This window comes from Diadema antillarum, unplaced genomic scaffold (assembly GCF_040938485.1).
Source record: "Diadema antillarum isolate AM-2024a unplaced genomic scaffold, OU_Dant_1.0 seq00000293_RagTag, whole genome shotgun sequence".
NCBI classification, from domain to species: Eukaryota; Metazoa; Echinodermata; class Echinoidea; order Diadematoida; family Diadematidae; genus Diadema; species Diadema antillarum.
In genome coordinates this window covers 1789731-1807186 of record NW_027271319.1, presented here as the reverse complement: position 1 = coordinate 1807186, position 17456 = coordinate 1789731, and the positions used below count along the sequence as shown (strand labels likewise).

The 17456-nt window shown below is 39.3% G+C and overlaps 1 protein-coding gene across 1 annotated transcript in view; it reads left to right on the top strand.

The window, feature by feature from the left end:
- The first annotated feature begins 538 nt into the window (after window positions 1–538).
- The window catches only part of LOC139730155 (formin-like protein 2), a 77495-nt gene continuing 60577 nt past the window's right edge, over window positions 539–17456 (top strand). Inside the window, exons 1-2 of the mRNA XM_071641055.1 lie at window positions 539–2080; window positions 11690–11773. Of these exons, the coding sequence (XP_071497156.1) occupies window positions 1712–2080; window positions 11690–11773 (453 nt within the window). The 5' untranslated portion in view covers window positions 539–1711. The remainder of the gene's footprint in view (window positions 2081–11689; window positions 11774–17456) is intronic.

Below are 17456 nucleotides of genomic sequence, written 5' to 3'. Positions count from 1 at the left end.
GAATCATGACCGGTGATCCCCAGTATCCTTCCTTACATTTCAATTTTTCTCTCCTTTTCGTCTTTTTTTGTTGTTGTTAGGAAATACTCAAAAGTAGAATTATTCATTGAAAAAAGCAATCAAATACTATAACGATACGCAATTGACAACTCTGAGACGATCTATACAAGCGATGTAACATATTCTGACCGTCTGAATGTCAGTATATCGTCCCAAATTGCTTCCACTGGGCATTGCAAAAAAGCCACAGTAGTCACTTGATCTTTTTACATCGCTCCCATAAATTTCTGAATTTGTTTTGGGGTGTCTTTGCCAATGGTTGACTTTATATCTACCTTAACAGTGAAGGATGCCCCTTTACATAACATCATAGAAGTAATTATTTTGGGGACCATTTGTGGTACAGCGTAAAAGTAGAATTACAGTGCAAGAGCTGTCACAATTGAGTGACCAAAACTACTGTCGAAGTTTTCAAAAATAGCCTTTGGGATTGGATGCCAGACGATACGATGACATTCAAATGGACATGACCTCATAATCTGTTGAGTTTTTGTTTTGGTATGATTTGTGTTTCCGAAATCTGGCTTTTGTGGTAAAGATGATTCATTTTGGGGCATTTCAAGTACTTTCTACTAGGGCAGTCTACTTTATGTATTTTCCTATTAAAGGGGTATATATGGTGTTCAGTGTATGTGTACTCTCTTTCTGTTGTCATAAGTTCGATGAGGCAAATCTTACAAGAACACATGGCCACCACATAGCCAGATCAAAGTTAATGTACCTGTTCAACTCATTCAAAATTGCAATCAACACTCTGGAAATCCCAGTCAAAACAAAACCATGAGTTGATAATGGCCATCAGATAGATTTCAGTTTTCGGACTTTGAACTTCAAAGTTTTCAGGCAAAAACTGGGCATCATTTACTGCAATCCAAAGTCACGATTAGGTGTATGTCTCTACACTGAATGCTCTTCCGACTATTTCTCCAAAAGGTGAAAATCCCCTCTCAGTTTGAGTTGCCGCGCCGGCACCGGATGAAAAGACGGGAACCACATACCAGCCACCTGTGGACAGCCATACTGCCTAACTTGACCTTTCACCCCTTTCAGCTGATGGGCGGTGGGGGGACTTGTCATCGGGCCTCCAGTAATTGAATAGGATCGATATCCCCCGGCAACAGGACTGCCTCTTTTGATGTTGCCCAATACCGGGCACACTCTGCCAGGGACGAGGATGGCGAGGGGTGATTACCGCGCTTGACGGCAGCCGCACAGTTCTCAGCACAGTTCTCAGGGACAAGTGGTGGCAGCGTGTAAGATATTTTCCCCCCCATTTTCCTTTTTTTTTTTGTGCGACCTGGAGGATATCCAATTTGTGGATCCTGTTAACCACGAGGAATTGTTAGAAGTTTCGCCAGCATCAGCTCTGTTGGATATTGGTATCCCCGATGGATAGGACGGGGAGAACCGGTGAAGTGGAGGACCACCGTGAGAATGGATTATACCGGTAAATGAAGGGAATATTCTGACAAGCTAAGAACCTGCCTTTCGCTAGAGACATGTGACAATCACAGCAACAGTATTTCATCGGAAACTTGACTGTCAAAGAAAGTGTTGCGAGAAATCTACCCGTTGGTCTCTCTCGCAACTTGACGTATTTGTGGTGGAAGGAGAAAGTGTGGAGATTAAAGTGAAGAGGAGAATTTTTACCATGGGGCAGTCTTCGTCTGCTAGCTCAAGCGGGCCAGACCCGCTGACTCCCATCGATACGTGGATCACGAACAAGCCCAGCCCCTGCGCGATGCCGGGCCAGAATGGCGGCTACCAGAGCGTGCCGAGCGGGGCCAGCATCAGCGGGAGCACGAGCGGGAGCAGCACGCGGAGCAGCAACGGGAGCAGCGGCAGCACGGGCACGCAGCCCCGCCTGTCCCACCGGTCGTCAGTGCAATACCGGTCCTCGAAGGGCCGCAAGAACTCCGCCGCGGAGAAGAAGGTACACAGTGTGCACATCATCGAGAGCATTCCCAGCGACATCTTCCTCAAACGCAGGAGACAGATGGAAGCCTGGCAGCAGTACCATGTAAGTATCCAACCAGGAAGAGATGCCATGAGCTCTTTCAAGAGTCGTGTCTTCCTGTGGAATTGCAAGGTATACATTGTACAGTTCATCTTTTTATCCATTGGTCGGTCAGACACAATGTGCAGAGATATCATGTGTACATGCTGTGCATGTGTATGTATGCTGTGTGATGTTTTTGTACTTTATGACTTCACCCAAATATGCCTTATAAAATGGTACATTTCAAAGCGTTTGACTTCTGTCAAGCATTTTCCTTGTTTTTTACTTTTAATCCTTTTCTCACACAGTTCTACAGAACACCTACCAAAGAGGAATCTCAACACATACTGTGTTCCTGTAGAGTTTGACTTGATTGAATGCTTTCATTTATGATGCAACGTGATGAGACCTAACCCATGTGCTCTGATTATCTAGTATATCACATCAAAACTACAAATGTATGTATGGGACTTTAAAGCCTAATGCAATTTATCGGGATTAATTTTTTGTTTTCTCCCACAGGTCTGTGAAGCACCCATGGGTACATACATTGTAGCTCCTGAGGATATAACAAGCTCTTCAAATGACATTCACATTTTGTCACAATTTTCATTGCCTTCCATTCTGTTATCATGACAACAAATTCTCACCAAGAGCTGGAAACTTCTATTTTTGTCAGTATGTATAATATGTCAAAGAGTGGGTGTATTGCTGCCTATTTGCTCTAGATGTTGAAGTTTTCACTCTGTTTCAGAGTTTATGCAGTGAGTCAAGCAACATTTATTATTTACAGACTTACCAGATGTTGTTTATCATGTTGAACTTTCCATTAATCACAGAGCATTACAACAGATCTCTTTTCTCACCAAGATCCCGACACTGTGAACAGTCAAAATGTCTGCTTGAAATGCTTGCCCGACAATGAGTTTACTTGCCCACGGCCAGCAGGCATGAAAGTTGTCGTGCCCATAATTATTTGTGATTCATTTTGATGTATTGTATATGGACAGTTTGTCGACAAACTGCTTTGTTTTGTTTATATGCAGTCTGTTGATAACAAAAACAAACTGTGTATTTTGCTTTCAGCACATGTACAGAGTGTATACTGTGTACATCTATGATGGTTTGGGTTTCCTTTAAATCAAGTGTTTACGATTACAAATGCTGATTTCAGTCTGAAGTTAAACTTACTGTACTTGTATTGTAAGATGAATATCTGGCAATGTTGTTACAAATTGCTTGATGTAATAATGAAGTGTTGACATTTATCCTAATTGGAAATAGTTTCTGCATCTTTTCACCACAAATCTGCTTTGCATTTTCATAATGTGAAGACAGCAGCTAGCTTGTTCCCACCACACGCCTACCGTCGGAGGTCAAAGTTAGACGGTCGTGTCAAATTTGTGGAAATGTCTGTCTGTCTCCTCTGGCAGCCTTAACTTCCTGACGCAGACGTTCCAGTGACCCGCACTGATCCTGGATCTTTTACTTCCCCCCCCCCCCCAATCCATCCAACCTTTAACAAAATTCCAACCTTCTGTAGTGAGTCACTTTGGTTTACGAGATCTCGTCATTGGACAGTGAAGCTTTTATGTCTGAGCTATTGTGTCGGGGGAGGTGTAGTAAGTAGTTGTAAAGTGCTCACACTCTTTTATCTCCGGCATCCAGTTGTGTGTTTTTTCCCCCTCCGTCTACTTGTCCTGACTTACAATGTGGACAATCACAACATAGGAATGATTAGTAGCATTGTTAATTGGAATGTTTGGTTTGCAGGGTAACTGATGAGGTACATGGTACCTCATTGACAATCAAATTTGAAATCATTTGATGTGTATGATGTCCTGTTCTATTTGTCTCCAAACACTTACGATGTATGACTCTGATGCCACAAATGTTGAGGGTTATCTTTTAAGAACAGTCATTGATTCAGAATTAAAGAATGTGTAGGCCCTGTTTGATACCTCTGGATAGATTGATAGTTGATATAAATGTCAGACAATTCTATTATACAAGCTTGCCTGAGGAAGAAAAAATGTTGTTTGACACATAATCCATGTAAATATGAGAGTTTTAATCAAAATTGCCATTGTTGGATTAGAATGAGGGGTATTTAAAAGTACAGAGGTTTTTGATGATTGGATGGGCATCACATTGTACATGTAGGTTGTGAAGTAATCTTTATTGGAGAGAAACATTGTCTGAGAATCTGACCGGAGCTGTTAGTCACTATTAAAGTATTGCTGTGATGGAATGGAATTTTTTCTTTCGTTGGGCTGTCTTTCATGAAAAATTGAAGTGAAGTACAATGGTGTAGGTACTGCTTGAAATAATTTAGGCCTTCATCAAGCATTCATATCAGGTAGTGCAAGACTACAGACTGCTACATGTGCAAATATACAAAGATCCCCATAAAAGCAGATGACTGCTACCCCTTGAATGTTTTGTTCATCCTTGCTAGAAATCCCAGACCTATACTGTAGGTGTCAGATGCATGGTCATATAAATGATAAAGTCCACTGCGATTGCTAAATCTCACGGAAGAATCTTGTTTATTTGTATGAGCTTACACTTCTAAGAGTCAATCAAACTCCCCCCCCCCCCCCCGTGTGATTTCTAGCTGAAATGAAGTGGAGATGAATGATGCTGCATTTCTGCCACTTTCTAGTTTTTGCCCCCCCCCCCCCCAAAAAGGCATATTCCAGGCAATCGTAACAAAGTTTATAAATGTAATCATGCATCATTTTATTAGCTTCTGTTGTAAGTGGAGATCATTCTAGCTCATGTCCGAACAATTTGCAATTTGTACAAATGTATAATCCATTTTCTGAGAAGACTGAAGGGTGACCAATTATAATGAATCATATATACCCAGGCCTGATATACCTACAACTTTTATGACACATACAAATACAGCTGTATCCCTTTTTTAATGTAAGTGCCTACCAGTGCTCATGCCAATTGTCATCAATAATGTGCCGCCAGAATCAATATTTCATAATAGGCAGGAGAGAAAAAAAAATGTGGACAAGAGCTCACCGTGTCCCAAAGAATGAGTGTGAATAATTAATGATTGAAAGGTCATGCAGACCATTAATTGAAAACAGAATGGGTCGTATAGTAAAGAGGATATGAAATCATTTATCATAATTTTTTTTTTTTGTTCTTTCCTTCGTTGTCTGCGTGAGTGCCAAATTGGCTACGTTTGCTTTGTGTGTTCACCCGTAACAGGATTTCTGTCATCTGAATTGGGTGAAGCTGAGGCTTTCTGAGTTTTACTTTCAGGGAAAACTCACAAATGGGTGTTGACCATTACAGAAACCACAACTATTATGTTAGGATTTCTAGCACACACCCTCATCCCTCGTCGAAAATAAGAGACAGATGTGAGATGGTTCCAGAAAAAAAGAAGAAGAAGAAAGAACAGCCTCTCCCCTTTCCTGAATCGATAGAGAGAAAGGAAGGAAATATTTCCACGAAAATGTCATTCACACAGAAAAAATAGCTGGATATCAATCAGGATAAAAATACTAAGGTTTTTTTTTTAAGGATATCCCTATCCCTATATTGTATTAAATTGACCATCGTGAAAATTTGTAGACCAAACCGCACATACCTGAAATCTATCAAAATGATGACCCTTGCCCCTGTGTTCATGCGATGACATATCGATGTGTATTTGCAATGATGGGATAAAAAATCTTGAGATCTTTAATTTTGCTGGCATTCAGATACATAGCTCACTGTGGTGCAAATCATTGTGCTCTTTCTCAAATGATTGTGATAATTCCAAAAAAAAAAAAAATTGCAAGATTTCATGGGATTTGGGTCACAAAGCTTATCACTCTATAACGGTGAGACTGAAATGTCCACACTGGCCAAAGATATGGAAATGGATTGCAATGCAAAAATTCGAGATTTGAATTTATGTCTGTGTGAATGCCACTTTAAAATGTGAAATTTGAAATGTCACAATTCTGTCTCTTCTGTCTAGTGGGATGAAACTTTCAGTCACCTGTAAGAGTACCATTTTATGAAAGTCAACTTGTCCATAAAATGAGGGCATTCTTTGAGCTGCTTGATGCTCCTTTGTGAGAGGGATGCCTACAAACTGTATGTATAACATGGGAGCTTTGGGATGAACAACTGACTGGATAAAGTTGGTAAAAGATAGAAAAAAACAACTTCAAAACAAATCTTTTGTTGCAATTTGAGCTGTTACAGTGCAACATGAAACCACCCTCCAGCAAACAAGATATAAAAAAATGTTGCTGCCATGTAGTCATGCCCAAATATGGGGAAAAACTGGGAAAATTGGCTCAAATTGTACACCTTCCCCCTCTCCGACTCCACTATGCCACCCATTGATCATATTTTGCTGGTAATCCCCCGAGTATACTGTCCGTACATCTAGACAGACCATGCCAGATGAAACCAAACACCGCACACGCAGATTGTCCCGGGGGATCCCAAATTGTTCATGTTTGTTTTCATTCATGAGTCCATAAACTGTTTGTTTTTTTTTCTTAGAGAGTGGGACATTTTCCATATAAGGCAAGGAGTGAGATGGCTTTGTACAGTACTCACCTCTTCATGATTGTTTGAATACCTTTGAATTCAATTTGAATAAAGAAAAATACTTATGTGGTATTTTGTCGTTAAAAAAGAAAAAATATATTTTCATATGACATGATATCTGTTGTGAAGTCGTGTGGTACCTCATTTATCATTTCTCAAAAATTTCCCTGTTGATGTTGAGCTGGCTTGTGCAAAATATAGATTGTATACATGGCTGATACAATTGCTTGTGCAGTTGAAGCTTTCATGGTATGCCTGATTGCATTCCAACTACAGTTTCAAATGCTCCCTTTAGAGATTTGTTAAGAGCAAACTGCAATTTTATTCCAAGAAATCGGGTTAAAAATGCATTATACCATGTGCTGAGTACCTAGTTGTGTGGAAATGGTCATTGATCTGGGAATTATGAGGGTTTTGTGTCGGTGTGGTAGCTGTGAAGTAGATTAGTGTTTCGCTTGAAAGCTGTGGCTGATTACGACATTATGTTTGTTTGTTCGTGGTCAAAGCAATGGCAACTTTGGTGTGACTGTGAATACCTTTAAGCCCCATTTCAAGGAAAATACTCAGATAACACTTTCGCTCCAAACAGGGTTGTGTACAATTTGTATCAATGCATGGGAGTTTAGAAGCAGCAGTTCGGCCTCAGTTTATGCTGATAGAATGTGACCACAGCTTTTAAAATTGGTCTCCCTTGAATTCAAAAGAGTTGAATTTATTTAACCCTTTTAGCATCAGTGCCCCATGTTTATCTGTCCATTCATCATTTGATAGAAAGCACATCCATGTTTATGAATTTGTCTAGCTGTTAATTTGTTATTTCTGCTGTTGTGAAAATTCTGTATTCTTCCTTTAACATTTGTTTTTACCAAAAATGTTTATATTTTCCTGCCTTTGTCTTCCTCGTCCTTACTTGTCACATTTAATTACATGCGCTAAGTGAAACTGGAAGAGAAACACGGTAGCTGCTAAAGATTAATGATTTACTAGTTGAACCAACAGTGGTTGTAAATCATTGACCTAATAAGGCACTGTCTCGTGATATTCAAATTGTGATATCCCTGATATGACAGCCATAAAATTCCTCTTTTTTATAACATTTAGTTGCAACTTCATTCATGCCTTTTTTTCTTTAATTTCTTCAATCTCACCCACTTAAGTACCCCTGTCATTCTGAGTGCTACCCAGCATTGACATTGTGCATGATTTATTACCTTCAGACACGGGTGAATCTAGGAGGCAGATTTCACTTTTTGTTGCTGTCATATGTTTACATGTCAATTCCTTATGATGCACATTGGCAACTACATGTATTCTCTAGACTTTGCAAAATGTTTTGATATGTATTTAAGGGTGCTGTTTGTTATTCCAAAGGTTCGCTATTCCGAAGGTTCGTTATTCCGAAGGGTCGTTAATCGGAAACACACAAATTCCCTATACCTTGAGGTTCGTTAATCCGAAAATGAAAAAGGGTTTGTTAATCCGAACATTCGTGGTGTTATTCCAAAGGTTCATTATTCCGAAGATTCGTTAATCCGAAAATGAAATTCGGAAAAATGAACCTTCGGAATAACGAATCTTTGGATTAAAGAGCCTTCGGAATAACAAACCTTCGGAATAATGAGCTGTAACCGTATTTAACAGTGTTCAAATGTTGTTGTGTTCATTTGTAGATTTCCTTTCCCCCCCCCCCCCCCCCATTGTCAATGATCAGTAGACAGTGTTTACACAAAATTGTCCATTGCTCAAAACTCTTTGTTTTTCCTGTTGTATAAAAAAACCCCTGCAATATCACTTTCTCTTTTGAATGCTAATTGTGCCACATGTCCAATGCATTCCCAGTGAAATAAGAATAAACATCCTGTTATTCAGTTTCATGACAATTGTATATTTGTAGGCCTGTATTGTGTTCACTGACAGCATTGCCTACAATTGTACACTTTATGTATTATACCTTATTAAAGGGACAAATCATGCAAATGTTAAATCACTGTCAACAGCTTAGAACTACAGTTGATTAAACATTTATCAACAGTCTTGCATTCAAAGGATAGGGCTGCATGGTAGTAGGGTAGTAGTAGTAGGGTGGTAGTAGTAGGAAGTAGTAGACCCCCTTGTCTTTGGAAAGCTTTCTCTGGTCACTGTCGAGGTCAGATTACTAATGAACTTGATCTCCTGGCCACCCCTAAAAAGTGTCATGGTGTATAGCCAGCATGATTCTAATACTGTCATACATGTACCTATTTATATCTTGGTAATCTTAGACATGTGTAATGGCTGTGGCCACCATGCTTTCTCACCATAATTTTCACACATTACACTGTGGCTTTTCATGTAATATACCCACACATGTCCTTGCTGGTTTTCCTATCCTTGTAAATCTTTTATGTGTCAGCGAGCTTTGATTTGGCATTGCGGCCTAAACCACATTTGATATGGAGTGTCCAGTCTAAACCATGCTCTTCCTGCTCATTATGCAAAGCTTTCTCATCCCCTGTTTGGGTGACCCATCCTGGAAAGAGAGAATTCCCCCCCTCCCCCAACCATCACTCCTTAAAGGGATGGTATCATTTTGGTTGAGATGGGATTCAGGTTTTAAACTTTTTTGCCAGATGATTAGAAACCACTTGCATGAAATATTAAAGAGCATGCAATTCTAAGATAACTCAGAAGTTTATTTGATGAAAATGAGTTTTGAAATGGCTGAGATGTCCAAAAACAAAGTGATCCTAATAAAAGGTGGGACCAAAAGGTGGGACCCACCTTTTAGTATGACCGCTCTGTTTTAATTTGTTTTCACATATCTCTGCTATTTCAAAACTGATTTTCATCATACTAACTTGTAATTCCTCTTAGAATTGTATGCTCTTTAGTATTTCATAGAAGTGGTTTCTAATTATCTCGCAGAAAAGTTTAAACCCGAACTATCTGAACCAAAATGATATCATCCCTTTAACTCCTACCCATACTTTAGGCTGGGTGCTGTTTATTGATTCTCTTTACAGCATTCTCAAGAGCATCCATGTTTGGTCTGTGGGTAAACTTTGTTTATTAATCTCTCCCCCCCCCCCCCTTTTTTTTTTTTTGTTAGGGGCCCATTTCTACAGGATGCCACCTTTTTCCAGGATTTGTTTGTTTTTCCTGACTGCCCACTCCTGTTGATTCTCTGTCCTCATTGGGGTCAGTTTGTGGGCTGGAGTGGAAGTGGGTCCTAGAGGTCAGTGACCCTTATCACACTCTTTCTCTCTCCCTTTGTGGTTGTTTCTTTTGTCTTTTCATTCAGTGAATGAGGTAATTGACCTGCAGTTATTGGGATCATTGTTTCAAAGTGAACTGCGCTCTCTCCTTGAGCGTTGTTCTGCCTATGATTTTTTAAAAGCCCTACCCCCTCCCCCCCAAAAAAAAAAAAAAAAAAAAAAAAAAATTATGGGCCACTGTATTGCTGTAGTACACTGCTGCTATGTGTGATACAGGGGTTAATTACACCTGTCATCATGTAGGCAATGGCACAAAATACTTACTTGTCAAACCACATGTGTGTGCATTGCCCATAAATGTGTGTCACCGCTCTTAATTATACCTCTCTCTCGTTCTTTCTATCCATTCCCACATAGGAGAAAGGAAATAACAATAATGAGTTGTACTGGATAGTCTCGTATGGATTATCTGTATGCACATTTCTCTAAAGCAGTTGCCTGTAATACCCATGATAGGTTTTGAACTAACTCTGTATAAGTAACTCTTGTCATGTGGAAACAACTGTCTTGCGTTCATTTAGCTTGTTTAAATGTCCTTAATATGTTCCTTTTCATTTTGTTTTATTGTTGTCAAGGTATGACGGACAGGACATGTCTCTAACCTTGAATACATACATTATCTTTTTCTGCTGGTTTGCTTAATGTAGGCCTTTTCAAATTTGTAACTGAGCAACGCTTGCCAGAATACAGTGTATGACGGCTGCGCTGCCTTAGCACGTGTCCTTTGGCACAACACAACGCAACCCTAGTCGTAAAATCCCTGCGCATTCTCCTCACGTGTACACTGCTTGCCCTTATCCCTCTTCCCAGGGAAGCGTTCTGACTTTCTTTCTTTTTTCCACGCAGCTGCAGTCAAACCGACAGCAATGACTAAAGACCCTTTGTCTCCCGTTCTCTCTCTCTCTCGCTCAATATCTGTCTCATACAGGGGAAGTTTAACAGGTTGAGTCTCGCTCCCCTCTCTGCTTTTGGCAGAGACGTGATGAGTGAGCACTCGACGACGACGATCCCGCAGATAAAGTCGCAGCCGTCGCTGTGATTCACCACCCTGCGGTTGAACGTCCGAGGCAGATGCCAGCGCACGTTTGTGGCATTGACGTGCGTGGCAAACGACAAACAACGTCACCTCGGCAGCGAGGTGGCGATTGACCCTAACATTTTTTCCGTTGTGTCACACTTTACAGCCTCCTAATATTTCATCCCAGCCTGAATGATCTCAATCGCGTCCCATGTGCTAATTTTATCGTCCTGCGTTGCATTGGTTACATGCACGTGTGTTGCCCATCGAAAGATGCTATACATGTGCAGATACATGTAATAGGTGTATCATACTCAACCGCAACACACATAGGTTAATGATAATGATACACCTGTAACTTATGTTCTCTTCAAAGCAGCATTAAGTCTCAACGCCAAATGCTCTTGATGTGAGTGCCAAACTTCTTCAGTGGAATAAAATGTGACACACTTTTGCTCAAAAATTTGTCATGTTTGTCTGCAACAGAACAAATTTGAGCTGTTCACTTTGCCTGATTCCATGTGCACAATTTTAAGATTGAAAAAAAAATGAAAATACAATGATATTGCAATCACCATGGCAACATCTAAAATGTTCATTGCTTCTAGATTGTTGCCTGTAGATGTAGACACGTTAAACTTGCATCAAAGCAACGTGGATTGTTCAGATTTGTGACCTGAAACAATTTTCCACCAAAGGTACAACATGTACATTACCCTGATATTGACAAGTACCAGTCTTTTTTAAGAAGTTCCTCTTTTTATTTTTTTTCACCTCATGCAGGCCCAAATGGATTTGCCACCAGAGAAGGCCAAGCTGCTACGCCAGTACAATGACGAGAAAAAGTGGGACCTGATCTGTGATCAGGTAAGAGCACAATATTTCTCTTCCTCTAACACCTACAATAAGGTTGTATATGTTTACCACTAAAGTATTCAATCATTCGTAACCCATTCTGTACTTAGGACATTAGACAGTAATGGGTATTATGGAGTTTGTATGTCAATTTGCAATCGGAGGACCCTAAGGGTTAATATTGAACTGTATGCTATAGCACTGGTTGTACAGGGGAAAAAAAGGAAAATTGATTACAAAAATACAAACAATTATTGTAATTTGTAACATTATTTTGTACTACTTTAGGTATGATTCTACTGGCAACACAAAATATTTGTTTCAGTCATTGCAATGATATATATTGTTGGGGTAACAAAACCTCATATCTCAAAAATGTCAAAATGTTCAGGAGAGAAAAAAATATGGCAGCTACAAAGCACTATATCAAATGGGATTGCCTTTCCTTTGACATGCTGCGATGGCTTTATTTTTTGGTTAAGAAAAGTTGGATTTGGACAGGACATCAAGAATTCCAGTCCAGTTTTACATTATTCTGATAAGAAAGAGTAAAATCTTCTGAGTATGACAGTGAAAATTTGATCAAAATCAGATGATAATTGGGGAAGTTATGAAATTGTAAAGTTTCACTAATTTCTGCGGAACAGAGCTTATACAGTTGATATGAATATGGAGATGAATGAGCTGATGATGTCATCACGTCACATTTTTCCATTGATTGTTAAATTGACATAACATCCTTATTTTTTCATTCAATTTTGATCATATTTTCATTGTTGTGCTAAGAAAATTTTACTCCTTCTTTTCAGACAAATTTCAGCTGCACTGGAATTTCTCTTTAACTGATTATTTGACTGTTTATCCAAAAAGAGCGATTTTCACTAGAATTTCAGATCTATACAAGGTCTGGTCACCCCAGTGACAATTTATATGAGGCAAATTGTGTGATTTGTTCCCACATCTTGAAGTGTGACGCTATAATTTGAGCAGGTGTTGTTTTTCACAGGTTGTGGGATAAATCTGTTCATTTAACCCCATTTCACATTTCATTCAAAGAGAGAGAGAAAAAAAATTAATTTGACAACATTGTAATGCTCTAGTAGTATACAGTAGATATTGAAGTTGAGCTTTAATTTTTGTGCAGTTTTGTTCAACTGTACTTCTGGCTGGAAATAGAGAAGATAGATAGCAGGATGAATGATCATCTCATGTAGATAGATAGAAAGAGACAAGATGAACAGGAAGAAGAGATAGAGAAAAGAGGAAGAAGGAAGATACATATTGTGGTACTATACTTTTAAGCTATGACAACGGAATAGGTCTCCATGATACCGTACCCATACATGCACCCAACCCTTTTCCTTGTGGGTTTTGTCACAAGGACGTAACTTTTATGAGTCATGGACCCCCATCCTATCCCACTGAATCACATATTTTTAGTCCATGACATCCCCTTCCCCTTTGCATGTGTGTTGTGAAGGGGGAGGGGAGGGAGGGGAGGGGTGAGGGAAAAGGGGGGGGGGGGAGGAGACATTCAAAGTCTGCTGTCTAGATTCCAGTCATGTACCACAGAGCAGTTTATGCCCTCACCCCACCCCCTTAATCACCCTTCGTCCTCCCCACAGTTGGAATCAGCTCAAAAGTTTCCTCGTTTGCGAATCCCCTGCTTTACCGGAGCTTTAGGTGATGTATTTCAAATCTATCTTTGGGGTTATACCATACATATATTTCAGAAGAAACAGGTTCAAAAAGTTCTTTGAGAAATTGTACCTGACAAATAATACAAATGGCCTCAGCCTTCATCTTTCAGAAATTACCTTGTGACAGAGTTCAAAAGTATTTAAGTGAAAACCCTCAAGGCAGTAGCCATCAGAACACAAAAGCCTCCTAATGATTGTGAAAATGCCATCCTATTGATGTGGGGAGAGCTGTTGTGATGAAGTTGAAGCCTCTGTCTGATATTTAAAGAGGTTTAATTTGTGTGAAACACTTCAGTGTACAGGTACGCTGCATGGTCGTGTACTGTATGTGTGTGTGAGTGTTGGGGTGTTTGCCTTTGTAGTGGAGGAGGGGAGAGGGGGTAAAACTGGAAGAGGTAATATTGCTGTGCAAACTCGAGAGGCTGAGCCCTTGTATTGATCGCAAGTGATGAAAGTATCAAGTATCGAGTCCCCTGACGACGACTTGAAAGCCCCCCAGATTTTGATGCGTGAAACAATGTGGGAATGTATGTGTATGTATTATTTCATAGAAAGTGTTTTGTTTCACCCCCTAAACATCGTTTACCTCGTTTGAGAAAGATTCTTGTTTTTGTTCTGGCGAGGTTGCCAGTAACATCATTTCAAATGGAGGTCGCTGGAGTGTAAAGGAAGGAGCAGAATAAAACTGAATATTTCACTGCAGTGTGGACCATTTGGAGTGTAAGATGTAACAGTCTAACACAACTGAGGAATTCCTCGAACTTAATGGCTGATCTTGTTCTTTTTTTTTGTAGTCTATCCATGTTCTGTAAACTTATTTTGTTGCCAATACAATCCTTCATTGTGGCTGTATGAATCTCTGAAAAGCAATCCCAAGAAACTTGACCAAATACATTGTACATACAATGTAAATTGCAAGAAGTCCAGAGCCGTTTTGATTGGCTCAGATGAAATTGGTCTACTGACAGGGCACTATTCATTCATCCAAAACAGAAGGATCCTAATAAAAGGTGGAACCCACCTTTTAATAGGATCTCTTTGTTTTACTTTGTTATTGGATATCTCAGCCAATTCAAAACCATTTTTCATCAAATAAACTTTGAATTCCCCCTAGAATTGTATGCTCTGTAACATTTCGTAAGTGGTTTCTCGCAAAAAATTATAAAAGGTCAATCCTTATCTCAACCAATACTGTACCATCCCTTTAATGTTAAAGACAGCCAGTGATTGGTCATCTATCATCAGTGTGTTTATTCCGATGTTATACATCACCATTGGATTCTTCTCACCGTGTAAAAAAGCCCAGTCTAAGTTCCTTTGTCTATCATGTGAAGATCCTTTACAGATAATGAGCACAGGGAAGATGGATATCAGTTTCAGCTGACAAAAGAAGAAGTATTTTTAAGCTTCTTACTGCCCAGGTTAGAAAACGCTTTCACTTTAAATTGAGATGGATAACAGTAGTCATAACCTTAGATTTGTTTTGTCAGCAACGCCATAAAGCAACAGTCTAATGAACTCTTCCGTCCTTTCATTGTTTTGTTTGATGACTAGAACTGCTTTTTACTGCAATATTGTGGTTGGTGATGATCTGCCAAACACAATGTCCTCCAAACTTAAATGTCCCATTTGATAGCTTCTAGAAACACTTCTCTAGTGTAAAAAGTGAAAGTGTGAGTGCCTATTGTACTAGGCCCCTTGTGAAAAAAGTCACTATCCCATTGTTCAGCACCAGGAGTGTCACAAGTAGTTCTTACTTTATAAGATGTCTATTAAAATAATCTATTTATGAAATGAAATCCTCGATCACTCTCATACAGTCCAGGATGCCATACTTGCAATATGATTTGGCTCTAGAAATTGTAGCAAACTTTCTTTGTTGTTTGTTTGTCTTTTAGGAGTAGAAACTTGTCTGTAATGGTACTGCGAGGGATGGTACAGTTTCGTTTGAGATGTGGCTTGAGGTGTCCACCGTTTTTTTATGATGAATTTTTTTGAGATGATGAGAAACCTCTCATGAAATATGAAAAAGCATATTATTCTAAGAGGAATTTGAAGTTTATTTTATGAAAATCAGTATATGAAATGCCGGAGAAATACAAAACAAAGCAATCCCAATAGAAATGGGGCCCACCTTTTATCAGGATTTCTTTGTTTTACTTTGTTTTTGTTCTATATCCTCAATTTAGAACTGATTTTCATCAAATAAAGTTTGAATTTTGCATAGAAATGTATGCTTTTCATCATTTTATGAAGTGGTTTCTAAATATCTGAAGCTGAATTCCCACCTTTACCAATACTATACCATCCCTTTAAACTTTTGATCTCGGTACACACATACACACACCTCCAGAATTTTCATGTGTTAACTCTAAAGCCTTCATCAGCGAGTTGTCTGACCTGTTTTTACCTTGATCGTGTAATGGTCCAAATGTTGGCTGTAGACTTTCAGAAGTTCATACATGTAGCATCCCCCTTCAAAGTATCAAAATTCCAGGTCTATTAAGATTAACCCGTTGAGGATGAGTCCTGAGTATACTGGGGCAGGTGTCTATGGGAAATTCAATTGAATTAAATTAAATTCATTTATTTCATTCTCATTTTTCTTCCAACAAAACATAACACAAAGTAAATCAGGAATTCAATCAAAAGCATGTATATACATTACAAAGTACAATAGTCAACAATCTAATGAAGATAAATTGTGTATATATACATAACGGAAAATACAAAGTTATGTTTAAAGGGGAAAAAAGAAAATTGATAGGTCCACTAAAAAGTGATGCTTGTAGATTGTGGACCACTCAAGAATTTCTACATAAATACTTACTGCATTTACAAGTACATAACACAAAAATAACTAAGACAAAATGGAACAAATACCAGAGGCACAATATGTGTTGTAGCAAAATCAATCTGTCCTCAAGGAGTTAAAAGTTTCACACCATAATCAACTTTTCTTTTTCCTTTTTTTGTGATACTGTATATGATGGCATTTGAGGAAAGATGTCAGCAAGGGTTTTAGCTGTGGTGTGGATGACATGAATGAGGAGTGTGATGGTGTTTTTCGGCAAGAGAATGTGAAAACAGGATACCTCGACAACCAAGACTCAAGGTCATCCAGTCGTCCCATCACTGATGATCAGGTGATGTTTGTCATGTGGTAGCCGCGAGGAGGGAGCCCTCGTGTGGCGCAGAATGGATCAGCCGTCCTAATCGGCCAGTTTTAACTCCCCACCATGTAACCTGGCATGATTAGTGCATTATGACATTTGACACCGTGTGTTTGTGAGTCTGTGCTGTGTGTCTGTGTGTGTATGTTGAGAGAGAGAAGACAGACAGACAGACAAACAAAAAGAGGAAGAAAGAGAGAGAGAGATGAGAGAATTTAGTTATTGGTAACTCAGATCATCATGCTTGTTTTATGAATTGTGAATTCATGTGAAAATAATGCTGAGAAATGTTTTTGTACCTGATTTATCAGTTTTTCACTACTAAAAGTGCATGTCCATCATTTCTGTAACACCCTCCAAGAATGTTAATATTGTAGTGAATTAATGCTGGATGAAAGGATACAAGTGTGTGTGTATGTGTGTGTGTGTGTGTGTGTTTGAATGGATGAATGAATGAATGAATGAGCAACATGGATGGTGGGAAGAACGAATGAACTTGACGGCTACCTGCTAAGTGTTTCGGAATGAGCAAGAGTCGGGAATGATGAATAAAATCTGTAGGGCGCATCCGTAGGAAGGATGGAAGTGAGAGTGAACTGGCCATGGAAACGTTGTCCATCTGTATCTTTGTGTCTCTTTATACAAGCTCCAATTGTTTCTTTGACCTCTTTTTTGTCTTCTTTTTTTTTCCCTCTCTCTTTCCCTTTCCCTCTCCATCATGCCAGAAATAACTGGCAAACTTTCCGTTTCCTCGAGCTGGCCTTGTGCCGCCCGCGTCCGATTTTGCGTGATCAACGCATTTAGACGAACGCTCTCCCCCGA